The sequence below is a fragment of the Misgurnus anguillicaudatus genome, chromosome 20 (assembly GCF_027580225.2).
Source record: "Misgurnus anguillicaudatus chromosome 20, ASM2758022v2, whole genome shotgun sequence".
Taxonomy (NCBI): Eukaryota; Metazoa; Chordata; class Actinopteri; order Cypriniformes; family Cobitidae; genus Misgurnus; species Misgurnus anguillicaudatus.
This window is the reverse complement of record NC_073356.2, coordinates 21,211,390-21,233,162: the sequence shown is the minus strand read 5'-3', so window position 1 is coordinate 21,233,162 and position 21,773 is coordinate 21,211,390. Positions and strand designations below refer to the sequence as shown.

The window sequence follows — 21,773 nt, the reverse complement described above, 5'->3', positions numbered from 1 at the left end:
CTTAGGAAATGAAAGGGCTGCGTGGGCACAGGCAGACAATTGATTGACCCATGAGTAACAGGTAAAAGAAAAGGAGGCTGAGTCTCCTCCTGTTATCCTGCTATTATGGTGAGAAGCCCCAGCAACGAAAGGATAAAGGTGTTGTCAGGGCAACATGTTGGAGACTTCAGGGTTCTCACATTTCCCCGTGTTTTTAGTTTACAGAGACAGATTGTGAAAGCAAGACGAAGCATGGATGATTTCTCGGTACACCTGCGCTGAGCTATAAATCTAATTATATGAGATACGAAAGAATGTGGCTCTCGCCGTGAGTCTAATAACATCCAGCAAGCCCTGGCGTGAACTCCCAGGTAGTCCGTGTACACACAACAGATCTTGCTTTCTAACCGCTGCTGTCAACTTGAAATGTCTCAATGGGACAACAAATAGCTTCGAAGAATGACAAGGCAGCACCATTACAGCTACAGTATTGTATGTCTGATGTTATTAAGGAAATCCCACCGGTGATGGTTGAATAATGGCATGCTATAAATCATTTCAAGGTCATGCATACTGCTGCAGCATATAGTACTGTACAAGCAAATGTGTAAAAATCAAACCCATTGATCTGTGAAAATGTCAATGGGGTACAGAAAGACAAATAGCAATAAAGACTTGGCTCGATATTAATTCAAATATATCTTATGAGTTTTTATGGAATATTTCAAACTCAAACAGGTGCATTTCTGCACCTCTTGCAAATATCAAATCTTTTTATCAGCTTTAGTAAAAACACTTTACAGTAATATCTTAATAAGTCATGAAAGTCATAAAAAGCTATCAAACTAGATGGTTTGGGAGAGTAAGAATTTAACATTAAAAAATTACTCACCTCTTTACACCTTAGCACAATTTGGAGAATAGAAATTTTGGTTACACTTTATTTTACTGTGTCCATGCTACAGTATAATAATGCATTTAAATACGTAAGGAATAATTGACGATGGGCCATTGAATTATAAGAAAATGTTACACCGCGGGTGTGCATTATTTTCTTATAATTCAATGGCCGGAGTCAATTATTCCGCTTATACCACGGTTACCACAAACATTGCTCTGGTGCCTATTTTTAAGACATTTGAAAAGTTAGGTGTGCGGTTATTGAAAAATAATGCATACCCATGGAACATTTCTCCACCAATCAGAATACAGCATGCAACAGACTCGTGGTATAAAGAGTAATAATGATTAGCAACACTGTAAAAAAAATTGTTGTAAAATTAACATATATTATTGTTACTTCACAAATTAAGTTAAACAATTTCAACTTGTTTTTAAAAGTTGTCAAACTTATACGTCAAAACTTAAAATAATAGGTTAAATTGACTTGCTAAACCAAGTTGTTTTAACTTCATGCTCCTTTTTTTACAGTGAACATGTACTTAGCTGCATGTAATTATGCATCATTCACTGCTAATACTATAGTAATTAATATGTAACAAATACACTGTGAAATATTTCTTCTTGAATTTAAAACAGTGCGGACACAAGGTGATAAAAAATGTGGTATCCACAATGCTTCTCATTTAGCAATGCCAACCAGCTTATTTGAGACATACATTTACACTATAGTCCACTCTTTGTGAATCTTCCCCACATTTTTGAATGGCTTTTGTTTCACAATCCTCTCATCCCTATTACTTGTTCACTTTTTTCTACCACATCTTTTCCTTCCCTTCGCCTCTCTATAAATGTTCTTGGACACAAAGCTCTGTGAACAGCCAGCCTCTTTTACAATGACCTTTTGTGTCTTGCCCTCCTTGTGCAAGGTGCCAATGATCGTCTTTTGGACAATTGTCAAGTCAACAGTCTTCCCCATGATTGTGTAGCCTACAGAACTAGACAGAGAGACCATTTAAAGGCCTTTGCAGGTGTTTTGAGTTAATTAGCTGATTACGATACATTCCCACGGGATGTAAGCGTTGACGCTTCCCATTCACTTTTAATGGGTGACGTCATGCGTTGCTGAACTGAATTGTGGATCCGTCGACGACGCCACGTTTCTGCCGTTGCTCGCGGCATAAGTTGAACTTTTCTCAACTTTTAAAGCAGCAATGTGTCCGTCAGCCAATCAAATCGCCTTATGCAAATAACCTAGGCAGAGCCAACCAATTACGTTTATGGAAGACCATGCATGTGTAGCGGCCACTGTGATTGGCTGTTGGCCATGCTTCAGACAAGCCTTCCGTCAAGCACTTTTGCCCTGTATGAATGTACCCTTAGAGTGTGGCACCAGGGGCCTCATTTATAAAATTCTGCGTAGAAACCATCCTACATTTGATCTTACGATTATTTATCAAAAATGCCTAGGTGTAATTCATAAATCAAACGTACACGCAGAAAATGCGCGTACCCCTTTCTTTCAGATGTGAAGTCTATAAATCACAAATGATCTTGAACTTGTGTGCAGCGGAGCAGTTTCAGATCTCTGCCTTTAAATGATGCATAATTAAGGTCATTGACATATAAAATAGCACTTGTCAATGTTTAAACCCTTTTCGAGCACCAAGATGGCTTACACTGAAAAAAATGATTCATTGAATTTAATAATTTTTTTTAAGGTAAGTGGTTGCAATCAATTTATTTAAGCTACATTTAAAGGAACAGTATGTAGGATTGGGTTGCCAAAACTGGTATTGCAATCACAAAACTTGTGGCTAAAACTGGTACTGCAATCACACAATAGTGGCCAATACGCAAAATGACAACATAAACATCAGTTGAGGGCTGCAACTCCACTTTTTAAATGACAATATCCTTGCCAGGCCACTGATGTCAGTGATATAAATATTTGAAATGAAAATTATTTTTTAATGTCTAGTGACATATCAGGGCCATTTTATGATTAATTTATTTAAATTTCTTACATACTGTTCCTTTAAACAAAAGTTTTATATTTTATTTTACTTTACTAATCTTTTTTTGTAGCTTAAATAAATTGATTGCAACCACTTACCTTAAAAAAATTGATTAAATTCAATGAATCTTTTTTTTCAGTGAATATTTAAAAAAAAACGTCTGCAATCACAAAAGAAAAAGGTGCATTTATAAATATGGACTTTGCCGTGGATTTTTGCGTATGCACACTTTACGATCAAATTTGCACCTTTTCACAATATTCAAATTTTCTGATACTAAATTTGGGATTTTCCTTAGTTGTCAGTTCTAATCATCAAAATTTAAAGAAATAAACATTCGAAATATATCAGTCTGTGTGTAATGATAAATATAATATACAAGTTTCCCTTTTTTGAATGGAATTATTGAGATAAATTAACTTTTTGATAATATTGTAATTATATGACCAGCACCTGTATATGTTTTAATGTGGAATACTGAATAGATTCCACTATGAGTATTGGTATTAATTGCATTACTGCTTTGGTTTACATCATTAATACCCTCACCAAAACATCTAGGGAAAATCAATACAGTGCTGCTTTACATGCAGAATATCTCAATCACTTTATTTTCCAATGAATAATTACTGTGTATGGTTTTTATGAATGCGCGAGTGACGATGTTAGCGTACGTATTCTCTCAGTTGATCCTCGCCTCGAGAGCGCACAATGGTTTCCAGACGTTCAGATAACGTGCCCTCTATCTCCATCCACCCAGGCCATTAAAAAAACATAAAACGCCTCTCGCTCACGATGATTCATGCCAAAATCAATACATACTCTACATCCTAAACAGGCCATTTAAGCTGCAGCACAACAGGAGAAGGGAGCCAATTAATTAGTGCCAAAGCTTTACTCGCTATACAGGATTAAAGGCTACAATAGCATGCATAGAATAAAAGAGAAATCCTGAAGGGTAATGCGTCATTGAACAGAATTAATACAAAATTCAAGATTTTTTTTTAATATGCTGCTCATGTGTAAGCAAACTGCAATTGCTGATCGTATCATTTGTATTATGATAAGCGAACTTACAAAAAATGGACTGTACAGTAGCATACTAAAATTTCAATATGCTACTAAGGAACACAGCAATGATTCTCTAAATATGTCCAGCAGGCTTTATAAATGGCTTTATCTTCTGCTGACTGTGCTGTGAAGGGTCCTAAGGGGGCTCCAGCCCCGAGCTCGCTTCTAACCGAAAAGATTAGGATGATAAACCCAAGCATGTTCAGGGATTCAGACCAGTGACTTCATCAAAAAAAAAAAAAAAAATCCATTGAGAGCAGAGCTGAGGTTCAGTCAAGCTCCATATGAGGCTTCAGTATACTTATACATCAAAATGCAATTCACTATTCACAATCCAGTAAAGAATATCGGAGAAAAAAAGAGATAAGGTGAACTGAAGGTCCAACATAACCCACAAAAAACTCATTCAAATAGGAACATAAGAACATTAGTGTATTTATTTTACGACATTGCCTTTAACTTGGTACACAGAATATTATTACACATTTTTGTAACGTTTTGTTTCTGAAAACAGCACAGCACAAAGCAACATACAGTATAGTAATTCAGCGAGCGATATACAGTTACTACATTTCATATGTACTGTATCTGAAACAGATCCAAAATGGCAACAGGTACAGTATTATTTTTAACAGAAAGGTACATGGAGTGGTTTTCAAAGTGTTTCCTGTTGTAATTGTTATTGACAGAAATTAACACATTTTCACATAATATTTGACAACACTACAACAAGTCTCCACGTTTCTAAAAGTGTCATAAATTACAAAATCGATGAAAGTAAGTTGCAAAGTGGGATTCTTGTGTGACAGGGCGAGACCGAGATCTATAAGCAACAGCAGCCTGTCAAAGCAAGACATATTGTGAAGTACATGCGTTTCCTATCAAACACCAAAGAATGAGCGACGTGTCTCAGTGTCACTTTATAAAGACTCATGCTAAACTATGCATTAAATAGTAATATGGACAAGTAATGAATATGACAGCTTTATTACTGTCGTCCTTCAAATGATACTGGTACCACTTTTCATTCCATTCATATGCATTCACAGCATGTCCTGCTTACACTCCTAATAAAACGTAAACAGAAAGAGCAAACGTTGAAATGATTAAACGTGAGCTGCGTGCAACTGAATATGGATGGAGTAACAGTGTAGGTGATTTTGTTGAGATTTGTAGTCGCTCTGCAATATTTATCGTTTTGGTCGGTCAATGTCATCGATAGCTGCGAGGAGCTTCTGTCTCGCCTTCTTGTTGATGTGGGACCCGAGGCAGACGTTGACCAAGTTAGTCAGCTGCTTCATTGAATACTCCTGGACACAGAAAATGAAAATACATCTCTGTTGGAAACATCCTTTGCATGAGTGCTTTAAACCGACAGCTTACAACGGACTGCAAAAATCATTTACATTTTTTAATGAGGAAATAAGCTTTGTCTCAAGGAACCTAGGCAGCATTTTTATGCACGTTTGAAACGCAGGCTGCTGAATACGCTTTGAGACAAAGACACTGCCATAGTATTAAATGACTATCAGTTAATCAGCTAGATGATAATGTACACATTGCAATTTTAATGAGCTTCTTATATGGCCATTGAGTTCGCTAAATTAGATTCTATTTTTAATGCTATTAGATGATATCCATAACAAATTTCAAGTATGTACAACACAAGTATGTGTTATTTAATAGCCTTGTTATTTTAACTTAAGCAGTAAAACAGTGTTACGAGTCTGTTAAACCAAGAGTTTGTTTTACAGTAACTGTCCATTGAAAAATTTGTTAAAAATAAAAAAATATTAAAATATGAAAAATGCTATCCATGCTTTTTTTTACACAATGTTATCAAGAGTAAACTGTGTATGTATATAGTATGTATAGTATGCATGTAAATACTGCTGTTTATTACAACACACTTGAACCTGGACCCCAAAACCAGTTATAAGTAGCATGGGTATATTTGTAGCAAATAGCATATCAATAAATTGTATTGGTCAAAATGATAGATTTTTTATGGCAAAAATCATTAGGCTATTAGAGGGGACATATCATGAAGGTCTGGCTTTTTTCTTGTTTGAGTGCTGTGGTTGGGTCCACAGTGCTTTTATCAACCTCGAAAATGTGTAAAAGATCAACCCAGTAATTTAGTTTTCTGCAAGCATGTGAAAAAATAGCTCATTCAATTTTAGCTCCCCTTGTGATGTCAGAAGGGGATAATACCGCCCCTTAATCTGCACTATCCAACCACGGCACTGCCATTTAGTGCAGAGATCAGCTCATTTGCATTATAAAGGAAAATCAACACCAAAAAAGAGGGCACATTTTTGCACATACCTACAAAGTGAGTGTAATGCTATAATACATGATCTATATGGTGTTTTGTTTTATATCTTAAAAAAGTTTGTAAAATGTCCGCTTTAAGTAAAGATCACGTTCCATTAAGATATTTTGTAAATTCCTACCATAAATATATCAAATTGTATTTATCATTAGTAATGTGTGTTGCTAAGGACTTTATTTGGACAACATTAAAGACGATTTTCTCATTATTTAATTTTTTTTTTGCACATTCAGATTTTCAAATAGTTGTATAGCCAAATATTGTCCTATCCTAACAAACCATACATCAATGGAAAGCTTATTTATGTATGAATCTCAAATTTAAAATAAATTGACAGGTTATGACTGGTTTTGTGATTCAGGGTCACATATGTGATTACCCAGCTAAGTCATGTTTGGGTGATTTACACTGAATTTTTTTTTTTTTTTAAGGTAAGTGGTTGCAATAAACCCATTCAAGCTACATTTAAACAAAAAAGATTAGTAAAGTAAAATAAAATATACAACTTTTGTTTAAATGTAGCTTAAATAAATTGACTGCAACCACTTACCTTAAAAAAAATTGATTAAATTCAATGAATAATTTTTTTCAGTGTACGGTTTACTAAAAAAAAACTTTATGATTGACAATGGGCCGTTGAATTATTCGTTAACCTATAACACGGGCCTGTTAAATGCTTCTTTGGCTGAGAAATGCTCAACGGGCGTTGACCACCCTTCTGTAAACCGCACATCTAACCCGCCAAACGTCCCAAAAATAGGCACCAGGGGTGCGATTCCCAAAAGCTTCGTTAGCCAACTACTGGCGTACGTTTTGTCGTTACTGACAAAGTTCAACGATTTGGTGTTTCCCAAACGCATAGTTCAAATGAACATTTACGAGCTGCATCGCAAACTTGTGTGGTTTGAACAACAGCTCTTGACCTGTCGTTAGAAGCATAGTTCCTTGTTATTATAATATAGACTTGCTTTTGAACAAAATAAGCAAAAAACATGTTGTACATTCTATATCCATCATTCAAAATATGAAGAGTTTCGTTGCAAAACGAGATAACCACCGTTTTTTTAATTGTTCAGAAATCTCGTTTTTTGGTTGTGCATTCCAAATAATGTCAATTCAACTGCAGTTGGTTTGTTTTGATTTAAACCTTCATTACTTAAAACATACAGCTAAGTAGCACCATTAAACAAAATAATAACATGATTACATAATAATAAACATGATTTGACAAAAATGTTTAAAAATGGATTTATCTTGTTTTTCAACGAAACTCTTCATATATAAAACTTTTATTTTACGTCTTTAAGTTTATAAACAGAATAAAAGCGCTGCATTTGAAAACTGCGCAAATGCGCAGTCCTACAAGCTTTAAGACCCTGGGGAATCCCTGGGAGAAGTGATGTAAGAGGGAACTTGCGCATGAATTAAATATCTTTAAAAAACAACAGATAACAAAATCACGAAAATCAGTCGTCCGGTGCAATATACGTTATTTATAGCAGTAATCTGACATTAAATCGATTTGCACATATTAACTAGTACTCCACCCCTAAGTGACATCATCAACTATGTTGTTGAACCAACATAGTGAAATGACGAATGTGCAACAAAGTTACTATGTTTTCGGGAAACTTCACAAGGTAGTTAGTTTCGAATAATTCAACGGCCTGTTGTCAATTATGTAAGGAATAATTGACGACGGGCCATTGAATTATAAGAAAATAATGCACACCAAGGTGGTAATGCGGCACGACGCGAAGCGGTATTTCAAATAATTCAAAGGACCGGAGTCAATTATTCCGCTTATACCACGGTTACCACAAACATTGCTCTGGTGCCTATTTTTAAGACATTTGACAAGTTAGGTGTGCGGTTTACAGAAAAATAATCAACACCCATAGAACATTTCTCAGCCAACCAGAATGCAGCATTCAACAGACCCGTGGTATAATCCTTACATAACGCACACCCAAAGTGGTAATGCACCACAAGTGCATTATTTTCAAATATTTCAAAGGACTGAAATCAGTTATTCTGCTTATACCACGATTACCACAAACATTGCTCTGGTGCCTCTTTTTAAGATATTTGACAGGTCAGGTGTGCGTTTCACAGAAAAATAATAAACACCTGTGGAACATTTCTCAACCATTTAAAAAAAGCATTTAACAGGCACGTGGTATAAATCTTTAATATTGACCCAGTAAGGCCATGACAAAGATAGAAATCAAACTTTGCTCCTAATCCCATAATTACATTACATGAGATGTTCACCTGTATTTCACAAATAGGGTCATACATTGTACTATTGATGTGCCTTAATAAAGATGCAGCTTTCATTGTGTTGTTCACTGACTTGCAATCTTACCCTGTGGTTTTTGATGAACTGCTCCATGTCATTCTCAGTTAGATAGTATGCTTTGATATAGGTCTCTACAAACTCTTTATCTGGAACTGGCCTGAGGTCTGTGAGCTTCTCCAGCTTCATCAAGAACTGCTGGAAGTCCAGCTGCATTAGCGCACGTCCTTCGTTACTGCATTTCTTCACATTAGCGTAGCTGGCAGACAGCAGAGAAGAAGAAAAGTGAATGAGACAGATGCAGGGTGTCCATGAAGTGTTGACAGCACACAATACATTAATTGTGGGAACAGCCTGAGGTAAGGGTGGTATTTATCCTGTAGTTCACAGGTCACCTTGTACCCAAACTCTGAGTGAACCTTCAACTTATTACTCCAGCTTATTTATCTAGACAGACAGAGAGATGGACACACACACACAGAGAGGCAGACAGAGTCACCCTGCAACCTTCAACTGATTAAACTAGCTTATTTATCTAGACAGACAGACTGACCAAGAGAAAGACAGAAAGAGAGAGAAAGACCAACACTATCTCAGAGCAATTCCTACATATTTTAAGGTGGCTAATTAAGGTGGTAAATATGTATCCAATTTAGCGAGAGAGAGAGAGAGAAAGAGAGAGAGAGAGAGAGAGAGAGAGAGAGAGAGAGAGAGAGAGAGTGAGAGAGAGAGAGAGAGAGAGAGAGAGAGAGAGATTATTTAATAAAAGTGAATGCAATTAGTTAATATTAGACAGACTGAGGGATACGGGGGTCCTTTAGACTGTTAAGAGGCACCAAACGCTGAGGGCCATTTTGGTCAAACACAACCATCACTTGTCATTTGTACGGTCACGTGTTCATTTGTACATCTCGTGGGTCTCAGCTACACACATGGGGCCCAGCATTCACCACGACAGTCAGGTTAACACTGTGGTCGCATCCAAGGCAAACAAGTAGCCAAGCAGAGTTCAGCGATGTTGACACCCCTGTTTACTTTTTGGCTGACAGCACTGTAATTACTTTCTGTGAGGGGAAGGATATTGCAGGGCCCGTCGAGTGTTTCCAGTCAATTCATGTTTTTTCCAGCCTCCGCCCCTCACCTGTCACACTCCGGTTGATGGGTGGGGGCGATAAGAAACGCACCTCAGCACCACTCTGACTGCTCACAGACACGATGGCTAATATTGGCACGCTACATGAATGACAACAAAGAGGTGATCCTGGCTGTAAAGATTTTTATGCTGAAACTCGAGCCCAAAGTAAACTTCTGCCACTGCATCTTACAAAACTGAAACACAGTTTTTATTGTTTTAGAATCCATTCAGGTGATCTCCGGGTCTGGCGCTACCACTTTTAGCATAGCTTAGCATAATCCATTTAATCTGATTAGACCATTAGTATCGCACTAAAAAAATAACCAAAGAGTTTTGATATTTTTCCTATTTAAAACTTGACTCTTCTGTAGTTACATCATGTACTAAGACTGTCTGAAAATTAAAAGTTGTGATTTTCTAGGCCGATAATATGGCTAGGAACTATACTCTTAGGCTATGTCCACACGAAGCCGGTGCATTCCCTATCGCAGTGTTCTTCACTCCCAATCCTGGAGAGCCGGTGTCCTGCAGAGTTTAGCTCCAACCTTAATCAAACACACCTACCTGTGATCTTCTAGTGATCATGAAGACATTGATTAGCTTGCTCAGGTGTGTTTGATTAAGGTTGGAGCTAAACTCTGCAGGACACCGGCTCTCCAGGGCTGGGAGTGAAGAACACTGCCCTATCTGATCATTTTTTTCCCTTGCTCTAAAAAAATAATCATTAAACACGAAACCACCGAATGAAAGAGGTGAATTATATATGAAGGACCAGTATGGGGAGCTGTAATTATGCCACAGATATACACTATACACGGAGAAGAAGACTTTCAGCATGCGCATAACCAACGTATGGTGTTGTCCATTATCGCTTGTTGCTCACCACAATTGCATAGAAGCAATAGATTTTGCTGTAATAAAGCCAGTATGCTTTAGTAGCTTCTGTAGCACGAACACAATCACGTAGTCCGCAGTTATTGTTGTTGCTGGTACGTGTGACTCTTACGACACGTGACGTGATGACGTTTTCGATTCACAAAATATACGGTTTGGCTGTACAGACGAAACCGCAAGGGAGTCGGTTTCAGATTTATCCACTTTAGGACCCGGTTTTAAAAAATAGCGGATTCAGTCTCCCAAAACGCCGGATCCGTGTGGATGAAACGCCAATACGATAACAAATTTATACGTATACAGTGATACGCGATACGCGTCTCCGTGTGGACAGCCCCTTATTCTGGCCTAATAATCAGTGACTTTGCTAATGTAACATCGCTGCAGCAGGCACAATGATATTACGCACTGTCCGAAAATAGTCCCCTTGTTTACTTTCAATAGCTGGGGACTATTTTCGGGCAGTGTGTAATATCACTGCGCCTGCTGCAGCCATTTTACTTGTCCTTGAATATTACCAGAATGAGAGTATAGTTTCTAGCCATATCTGCCTAGAAAATCGCAACTTTTAATTTTTCGTCGGTCTTAGTACAGAATGTAACTACAGCAGATTCAAGTTTTAAATAGGAAAAATATCTAAACTCTTTGGTTGTTTTTTAGTGCGATGCTAATGGTCTACTCAGATTCAATGGATTGTTCTAAGCTATGCTAAAAGTGCTAGCTCCAGACCCGGAGATCAGCTGAATGGATTCCAAAATGATAAGAATCAAATATTTAACACTAGGGGAGCTGGAAAATGGGCATATTTGCAAAAAAAAGTGCAGTGTCCCTTTAATGGAGGCTGTTAAAGCTTGGCATAGATGACTCTATTTAACTCCAAATGCCCTTTTTTATCCCAAAAGTGTTCAGAGCCATCTACAAACAAGTGACCCTTGACTGTATGATGTAGGTATACAGCTGGATCCTGCCAGAAGGTGTTTGTCTATGTTGAGTTATGCCCTTATATAGCATTTATTTGTTTCTGGATCAACATCCTCTGCTCATCCATTATTTAAAGGATTAGTCAATTTTCTTTAAAAACAAAAAAACAGATCATTTACTCACCACGATGTCGTCCAGAATGTTGGTGTCTTTCTTTGTTTAGTTGAGAAGAAGTTATGTTTTTTGAGGAAAACATTCCAGGATTTTAATGGACTTTAATAGACCCCAACACCTTCAGCTTTATAATGCAGTTTCAAAGGACTCCAAACGATCCCAAACGAGGCACAAGGGTCCCACAGCAAAACGATTGCCATCTTTGGCAAGAAAAACACAAAATATGCACCTCTAAACCACAACCCCTTGTCTTCATCCGGCTGTGTGACGAGCCAGTGCGACCTCACTTAATTGCGTAATGACTTGGAAAGGTCACGTGTTACATATGAAGAGTTTCGTTGCAAAACGAGACAAATCCATTTTTTTACATTTTTGTCAAAACATGTTTATTATTATGTTATCATGTTATTATTTTGTTTTATGGTGCTACTTAGCTGTATTTGTTAAGTTATGAAGGTTTAAATCAAAACAAACCAACTGCAGTTGAATTGATATTAATTGGAATGCACAACCAAAAAACGAGATTTCTGAACAAATAAAAAACCGGAGTTATCTCGTTTTGCAACGAAACTTTTCAAATATAACACGCACATTTGCGGACCATTTTAAACAATAAACTGACACAAAGACATTAATTACTATCATTCCACATACAACAACGTCAGAACGGTCCTTTTTCTCCACACTTGTAAACACTGGGGCGTAGTTTCGATACGTCATCTGTGACCTCTTGACGTGATGACATATTGCGTGAGGACGCGCTGGCGCGTCAAAGGACCTGAGGAAGAAGTTGTGGTTTAAAAGTGCATATTTTTTATTTTTCTTGCCAAAAATGACAGTCGTTTCGCTGGATGGGACCCTTGTGCCTCGTTTGGGATCGTTTAGAGTCCTTTGGAACTGCAATTTTAAACTGCATTAAAACTGTTAAGTGTTGGGGACCATTAAAGTCCATTAAAATGAGAAAAATCCTGGAATGTTTTCCTCAAAAAACATAATTTCTTCTCAACTGAACAAACCAAAACACCAACATTGATGACACTGTGGTGAGTAAATTATCTGGATTTTTTAAAGAAAATGGACCAATCCTTTAAATAAATTCCCTAACCATAGACTAACCCCCTACAATCAGACAGAAAAGACACAGTACATTGAAGACCCGATTATAACCCTACAATCTAACTGGCTAACTGCAATGCTGTTCCAGAAACGAAATTGATCCAGGAACATGTCCTACTTGGGTAAATCGCTTTAGGCCCTCAGGGTGTACAAGTATCTGTCCTCTTGTGTCTTTGGGATTGAACAATACAGGAAGGTTGTGTATATAGAAGTCTTCCTCAGATATTCCAGGAACATACGGCAATCAAGGTGGTTAAAAGCTCATTGCGGATGGGGACCATCTGTATGGATGACAATATAATTCCATCTGAGCCATCACTGGACTTCTCAGCCGTTTTATCCAAAGCCTGTTTACCCTGCCAATCTCTGGAACCTGCAACTCTATGCACTCACGAGCTAGGCTATATAAATTATTAATAGCTCCAGCGACTACAAAAAAAACACAATTTTCTGATTTCGTACTTCTACAGCGAGGCGTTTCTTCTACAGGGTATGATAGAAAACCTCTCTGATGTCAAGAGGTGTCACACGAAACTCGTGTCAAATGCAGAACTCCATAACACCGCAGAGGTGACAGGCTCCTCAGCATTTCCCCGAGCACGAAACACAGATTGTTCACATACTGAACATAATGCGCTGGTATAGGTAAAAATGATGGAAGACAGAAAGACAACAGCTCCCTGGAGAGGACGTGGGGCTTCATAGCCGCTCATCGCACTACGCCTGCAAACGTTCCTATCGTTCATTTTCTTAGCATGAGAAAACCGGCTCTCGCCTAATGACAAGCAGATGCGAGCTAAAAGTGGAACGGGAAAGAAAAATACATTTAAAGAAATTCAAATGACCTTGATGGATTCATCTACGAAGCTTTGGAAATCAAATGAGAAAAGGCATTCTGCTCATGACATTTGATGAATCCTTACAAAACTAATGCATCTCTGTGTACGCCTAAGGAATGAGGCAAAACTCCTCCGCATAAATGCACTGATGAAAGGTGTGCCAAACACAAGATTGATGAGGCAGCTGAAATATTTCTTGCCATTGCTTTAAATCAAACATTGCACAGGTGAAATTTTGTATACTATCCCCCAAAACTCAAGTGATAAAATGCATCTTTTCGCCACAAATGGAAATGGGCGTACATTAATTGAATCAAGGTGTGTAGATTAAAATTCATTCAGTGTAGATGTGTCTGACCAAATGCTTTTGAATAACGTGAGGTACATTATCTACATCTATACTGTATATCTATATCCAATCCATTAGGGGTGTGACGAGACACTTAATTTACGAGATGAGACGAGACGAGACATGAAATTTTTAAATTTTTTAAGAAATCCTCAATGATAAAATAAATAAATAGGAAACTGAAATCACATTATTTTGAAATGTTTCAACTAATCTAGAATGGTCCCTTTAATTATTTAGCTAATTAATAATGAAGTATTTTGATATTTTTTGTTAATAGAAATTAGACCCAAGTTAGCAATAACCTTTTAAATTACATTATAATTATGATGCAATAGTCATTTGTTCAAATAAAGTATCAAAACAAGTAAACACATTACAGTAATAAGTAGCCTTTGTAATAAAAAAACAGCATTATGTATTATAACAAATGCCTGCAGGGGGCGCTAACAGAAAAAGTGGCCCCAGAGCTTGATCTTGCCAGCTTGATCTTAAGTGCTACTTTCACTTTAGAATCTAAACTTTAGACGCTTACTTTTAACCGAACAACGTTTAAATCTTTAATGTTTGTCCAATTCGTTACAATAGAAATGATATAGCCACTGTTATTCTTGATCAAGAACATGCAAAGATAAAATCATGTAAACTAGGGTTGTGCCGATAGACGATAGTTTCGTGTATCGACGATCTTCAGACATATCGCCAATGGCAGGCTTTCATGGCGATAGTCAAGACGATAGTTGGCGAATGGTTATTATTATTATCATCATAGTTTTATATTAACACCGACAATGCATGCTTTTCCTCACATGAGGGTTTGTGGGCTTCACTTTACGTGGAGAGCTTGTAAAGAGAGAATTCCTTCTTGCACGTACCTATGCGCGCGTCTTGGTCTCCTTCTACCACTAAATCCAGCGCGCCGCGTCATGAGCAGCTGCGCTTCTCTCTGTCTCACGTGCACGCGCTCTCGCGTCTGTCCGAAGTCTAAACATAAACTAAAGTAGAGTTACCCTTATTTGTTCAGTTTAATGCGTTTCATGCGAGCTGATGCAAACTTTACTTTTTGTTTAAAATATGACCCGCTGCATATTAGCGCCTCTCTCTCACTCTCGGGTACGTGCAGAGAGCTGCGCTCTGTCCGAAGTCAGATCACTAGGTATGAATCCTGTTTATAATATGCATTTCAATGAGTTGTAGCAACACGTCCCTCGTGTTTAATATATGATTGTGTTTAAAATATGATCGCGTTCTGCTGGACCGATGCGTTTAAAAAGGCACCTCATGAGAGCACCACTGCTTGACACGTGTAGTCTTCTGCAACAGCACTAAATAAATGCATTGAATAGTTTGTATGTGCGCGTGCGCAGATGCATGTTTTTACAGTTATTAAGTAATCATGATAGGGTTTTAATGACGCGTTCGCTTTAATGGCATCAGTTTTAAGAAGGTTGCGGTCATGACGGTGTTACGGTCTTGTTTTTTTGTCCACCCATCAAGTGACATGTTATAATGAGTAAAAATTAACAAATAAAAAAAGAGTAAACTACTGCCACGCCCCCCGATAATATCGTGTATCGCCGATCTCACAGGCTGACGACAGGACGATCTGAAAATAGGGCATATCGCCCAACACTAATGTAAACTCTGAATGAGGGTTTAATCATATCTGACACTGATCGACAGACAATCGCAACGCTTCTTAGACGAACATTATTGGACGCCCAAACAAAAAAGCACATGAAGTAAAAGACTGAATATAATGCATGCACACTGCACTAGAAAAGGTTTATCCAGAAACTTCACTTTATGCTGACAGTGACCGTTTCTCAAACAGAAAGCTGCATCCTCCGGAGGTCGCATATGCAGGCTGCGTACGTCATCAAGCCTGGTTTATTTAAGTTAACTAAGCAGTACATTCGCAAGTCATAAGCATATTACAACAATTTACGATTAACTTAATATAATAGTAAACTTTATAATTGTTAATATTCTGTAATAAGACAGTCTTTATGAAGCACGCAGTCTACAAATGCGACCCCCAAAGGATGCAGCCTTTTGTTTGAGAAACGGCCAGCATTTCACTTCCACAAAAATCTTGGGACATAATTAATTTCGCAATAAATATTTAATCTCACGAGATATCGTCACACCCATACAATCCATATATTTATACAGTACAGTAAATCTAAGGATACAATACTTTTATTAGGCTACTGCTGAACAATTCTATTGTAAAAACGTAGCACAGATATCTCCAATACAAACCCCACAGAGAAAGGGTGGAGAGAAGAAAGCCACTTTTAAGAAAGAATAACATTAGGTCAAGCCTGGAATTCTGTAGATGTCATTTGAAATAAAAGTTTGTGGTCTGAAGAGGCAAAACTTGAGCTCCTTGACCTAAAAGCAGCATGCTATGTTTGGCATAAATCGAATGCAGCCCAACACTCATGTTATACAAAGCCTGCTGGCAAGATCAAGCTCTGGGGCCACTTTTTAACAGGAGGAATTCTGTGTGGCAACATGAAGCGAGGCAAATTTAGACAAATCCTTGAGGAGAAACTCGGGGTACGGCTGCAAACTTGAAAAATAAAGAAACGAACGTTCTTAAAAAATGGATAAAGGTAAAGTCTTGAGATAAATTAGTTGCATTTACTCAAGAGATTTGCAGGTTTAATATAAACATTAAAAAGAGTTGTAGAGAGCCTCTCTCTGTAGTAATTCCCACTTTCATTAATACAACCACTTACTGCAGTATTGACAGAGTAATATAAGGTGCTTTGCTCTGCCCGTTGCTGCCCAACCCAGAGGGCCCAGAATTAATCTGTATTTATCTGTATGTGACTCAGCTGTAAGCCATTTTATTGTCTAGGAAAGAATGGAGTACTTTGCAATGGCTGTTGCTCCAGCAAAAACACTGTGTGGTAGGTAATTTATCTACAGTATGCAGGTGGTCCGATATACAGTACATTTGGATCAGGTAAATGGAGTGCCTACCCCTCCACTAATGTCCTGTTGGCCAGACGGATACAGTGCTCCCATAAGACATTGGACACTGGCAGAGGAATCCGAACTATTTTCGAAACATCTCCAAGTCTCTGGTTGAACTTCTCAAACTCCTTTAAAAAATAAAAAATAATTACAGAAATGTGTTAGTATGCAGCATGATTGTCCAACTGGCACAACCTATTGTGAGCCAAACCAACTGGCACAACCTAATTTATCTTGTTTTTCATCTGTGTGGTGCCCTCGATTATGAGCAGTACATCTTTTCTGACACACATAATATTTAAAAAATAATGAAGAAATTTGCTTATTTAATTGACGAATTTATCTTAAAGTTGTCATGAAAAAAATTGGAATATTGTGGTTTTTTTTTTTTTTACAAATGACTTATCTGTGATCTTAATTATAGTTAAAAAATTCATGTGCCTTCATAATCTTCAATCAAATACGCTAATCTCCTCCACCTACTCGAAATGATCTCTCTTTACTTCACAGGAATGACTCGAGGGCGGAACCCGGGAAAAGATTGCATCGATTGGCAATTAGCAACATGACCCAACCCTCAACGATCCAATCAGTTCTTGGTGAATTCAAGTCCGGCCATACCTTTTAATTTTTCATTTGAGAAGCCGTTTCACACGGATATGGACCAGTTCAAATGATGTAAACAACACTGGTCCAGAAACACTTCCTGTTACAGTTTGTGACAGTTATTTTTTTTATTTTACATATATTATTATCTTTAAGATGTTTGTTTAACTTCAGTTAATTCAGGTTTATATGTTCTGTTGGTTTATTTTATCCCAACGTTTATCTAGTGTTAAAAAACGGAAACAGGAAGTGCTTCTGGACCAGTGTTGTTTACATCTTTTGAACTGGTCTATACGTCACAACAGGGAAAATAAGACAATAGCTACTTATGTTTCATGGTGACTTTAAGGAAGCAAGGAAAAGTAAGGAGAACTTGCAACACACTTTGATCGTTCGTTCAACAGGGTTCCCACACTAGTTAACTTCATATTCAAAGACCTTTCAAGGACTTTCCATGTCCAATTCCCCTTAAATTCAAGGACTAAATGTGGGAACACATTTCAAGTGAGAGCAAGGTTACAGCGTGTTACCTTTTAAAATACATCGTACAGTTTCCTTTTGAGGGAACTCGCGCTGCGTCACTGCAGTGACACTTTGGGACACCTCCAAGATAACTGCGTCTGAATGTGTATATCAAATTCAACCAATGGTGAGGCTTAACGACAAAGACAGGGTGACACAGGAGCCAGGAAGTATATCGCTATCTGAAATATTGCCAAAGACGGCGTTACAGGGACGCAGGAAGTATGGCAAGGGAGACGCAGCGTCTCGTTCCCCTTCTCAGAGAACAACAGTTACATACGTAACCCGAGACATTTTCATGTGTCAAACACAACTATGCAAAAAAGCATTTTGGTATGAATCAACATTGGCATACAGAAGATATAAGAATTTAAAGCGAACAGTTTAGCACGCGGACTACAATTTTCTTTATATTATCCTACACTATAAAGAGAACAATATGGATTTTTTTCCAGTAAACTTCTTGCATAAAACAGATTCAAGCACTTTTAATGACCTGTATCTATGTATGTATATTTTCAAAAACTTCCCAGGGCCTTGAATTTTTTTCCCAGATTTACAAACTTTTAAGGATTTCAAGAACCCGTGGGAACACTGATTTTGTTTATTCAAAAAAGCTCCAGCATCATTTGTCTTGAAATTAATAGTCGAAAAAGCAGAAATTTATTACATAAGTGCTGTTTTGATTGCTGTAGCAATTGTGATTTAAAAGGAGATAAACTGCAGAAAACCAACAATCTGAAAGTCTAAGCGCAAAAATGCAATTATCTCAGCTTTTTGCTCAAAATTTGGCATTTTTGAAGAAACCTACCCATATTTGAGAGGTGCAAAAAGAGAAGATGAAACCTTTCTTTGTTGTTGTTTGAAAGCAGATGGTCTGTTCTTTCATTTGATATATGTATGTTTATATATTTAAAAAAGCACATTTTCTAGAAGGCATTAAACTTTAATCGACTAGTCAGTTTGTGTATCAGCCGACAGTCGCCTCCTACCGTATATAATACAGTTGTATGGTGCACCGGATGGTGTTGGAACCATCTGGATGAGGTGTCATACAGAGACGAAATATTTTTACCTTAGTATGCTGCAGAAATGCCAACAAATATGCAAACTAATTACAAAATCTGAAAAGTGGAGACAGCAAAAAATCTATAAATATTTCAATTTTTTCGACCTTCAAGATTTGTTATCCCAAACCTCTCTTCAGCACATATGTTCAGATAAAGCAATGCCACGTACAATAATCTGTGCTGTACAATCTGGCTGCTCATGAAGGTGTTGATTCAGCTGCGGTTAAGCCCATTTTTCTTTCACTTGTGACAGGAAAACACACCCATAACTTTCTTAACACTCTGACATATGGCTTATTCAAAAGCCAAGGATTACATGTACCGTGCATTTGCACCTTGAATGTTGATGCAAAGCCAGAAGCACTAAAAAGTCTGCAAGGTTATTTTCCTGCATTTAACCCTTCTTTACTCATTTTTAAAATATCCACTTTATTTTATAACTTAGATACATGGGTTTAATAAAAACAGAAAAGACACAAAAATGTGCCTTTTGTTTCAAGGTTCAATTAAAATTTATGGACCCTGCAAGAAACAACTCGCATGAGAAAGTAATCAGATTATCGCTCTCAGTCATCCTGACAAGTATTCATGCAAATGTTGTGCGGTTTTTGATTTCTAACAAGAAAAACAGTAAAGAAATACAGTGATGTGGTTAAAAACACATGGACAGCTACAGTAACTCACTGTACTGTATATCCTAAAGCATTAAAATGTCAGTTCTGAGGTCATAAATACTGCTTGATAAACAATCTCTTTAAGGAATATTTTACTTAAAGTCTTTTTACTCGCCACCATGTCTTTTAAAACCTCTATGACCTTTTCTGTGACACACAACAGGAGTACTGCAAAATATGCTCTTTATTTTCAATCTAATGAAAGTGAATAGCATTGTGTTTGCAGCTTAAGGTTGTGGGTTAAACACATTTTAAAAAGATATAGCTTGAATTAGGGCTCGGCGATATTGACCAAAATTCATATCTCTGCAATTTTGGGATGAATGGCGACATACAATAAATATCACCGTATTTTCAACAAAGTGGAAAAAATGTGAAATGTCTCAAACACTTTTACTAAAGGGATAATTCACCCTTTCATCATTTACCCATTCTCGTGTTGTTACAATCCTGTATAAATATTTTGTATAAATATATTCTGATGAACACAAATAAAAGTTTTTTGAGAAATGTTTGTAACCAAACCGATCAGAAGCCCCATTGACTTCCATAGTAGGACAAAAGAATATTATGGAAGTCAATGGAGCTTCTGATCGATTTGGTTACAAACATTTATCAAAATATCTTTCATTGTGTTTATCACAACAAATATATTTATATAGCCTGGCTAACACCAGACCAGTCTCATATAGACATGGTAATTTTCTCGTATTTGAGGCGTGGTTTACGAATGCCCAGAGCTGTTTATTGGGCGCTACAAATGTCTATCAAATGCGTCTGTACATAGCTCATAGCCAATCATTTCAATTATATCAGATGACGTATGTAGAGCGAAATAAATTCAAGCGTCAACAACTTTTATCGGTACGTGTGCACACAGCTGAAAGCTATGCAACTAAACCGGTAGCTGTATATTGATATTGAAAAGCATCACAACTTAGTGGCACTGTGACAACCACAGTACAGGCATAATGACAATATGATATTAATAAATACCACTTACCATTTATAAGTTAAATGGACTTCGTTTACGACGATGCCTAGCAGTTTGGTCCTATAAAACTCTGTGGCTATCATTTCTTGCCATAGCCAAACATCCTTCTTGGATATGAAATTGTTTAACGCCAAAAGTTGCTCTTTTTTTAAATAAACTTGCATTCAAAACTACTTCGAACACTATCTAAGGCTGCATTGAAAAGTAACTTGGCGTCTGCTGGTGTGTTGGATAAACAAATCTGCTACGTGTGTCGCATAGACGTCGTCATCGTCTTGCTGCCCCCTCCCCATTCTGTGATTGGTTTCCTATTTCAGGGGAAAAATTGGTCCATGGTTTCCATGCTAGACTTGCAGCGTGAATAAATTTGTGCGCATGGCAACATGGGGAAACCCAGGCTAATATTTATACAGGACTGTAACAACATTAAAGTGAGTAAAATCATCAGAATTTTCATTTTTAGGTGAACTATTCTTTTAAAACAGCTAATGATGAAAATAAAATTAAAAAACAGGGTTTTCCTCACTGTTTGAAAATACACAGCTGCACAACATGCGAGCTGGTTGAAAAGCTTATGTCTGACCCCGGTGTACATTTCTGGCAGAGCTTCTGTTGCAAAGAAGGAGGGTCATATCAGACCATACTGTACCAATATAGACAGTATCCCGTATCCCAGTAGGAAAAATATTGATATATTACCAAAACGCAACACCACCCATCCCAAGCTTGAATGCAATGTAAGTCACTTTGGGAAAAAAGCCTTTGCCAAAAGAATAACTGTTCACTGCCATTTGTTCACATACTGTATGCTTCAGTGGACTTGGAATATGTTATATTTTACATGTATGCATTTGGCAGATGATTTCACATACTTAAAACAATACATTTT

General features: G+C 37.3%; 1 protein-coding gene across 2 annotated transcripts in view; it reads right to left on the bottom strand.

Moving 5' to 3' along the window:
* Positions 1 to 3,773: 3,773 nt before the first annotated feature.
* The window catches only part of vps50 (VPS50 EARP/GARPII complex subunit), a 162,791-nt gene continuing 144,791 nt past the window's right edge, over positions 3,774 to 21,773 (bottom strand). For both annotated transcript variants that reach the window (XM_073858278.1, XM_073858279.1), the window contains 3 exons: positions 17,025 to 17,146; positions 8,672 to 8,861; positions 3,774 to 5,278 (listed from right to left, as the gene is read on the bottom strand). In XM_073858278.1, coding sequence (XP_073714379.1) covers positions 5,159 to 5,278; positions 8,672 to 8,861; positions 17,025 to 17,146 — 432 coding nt within the window. In that variant the 3' untranslated portion in view covers positions 3,774 to 5,158. The remainder of the gene's footprint in view (positions 5,279 to 8,671; positions 8,862 to 17,024; positions 17,147 to 21,773) is intronic.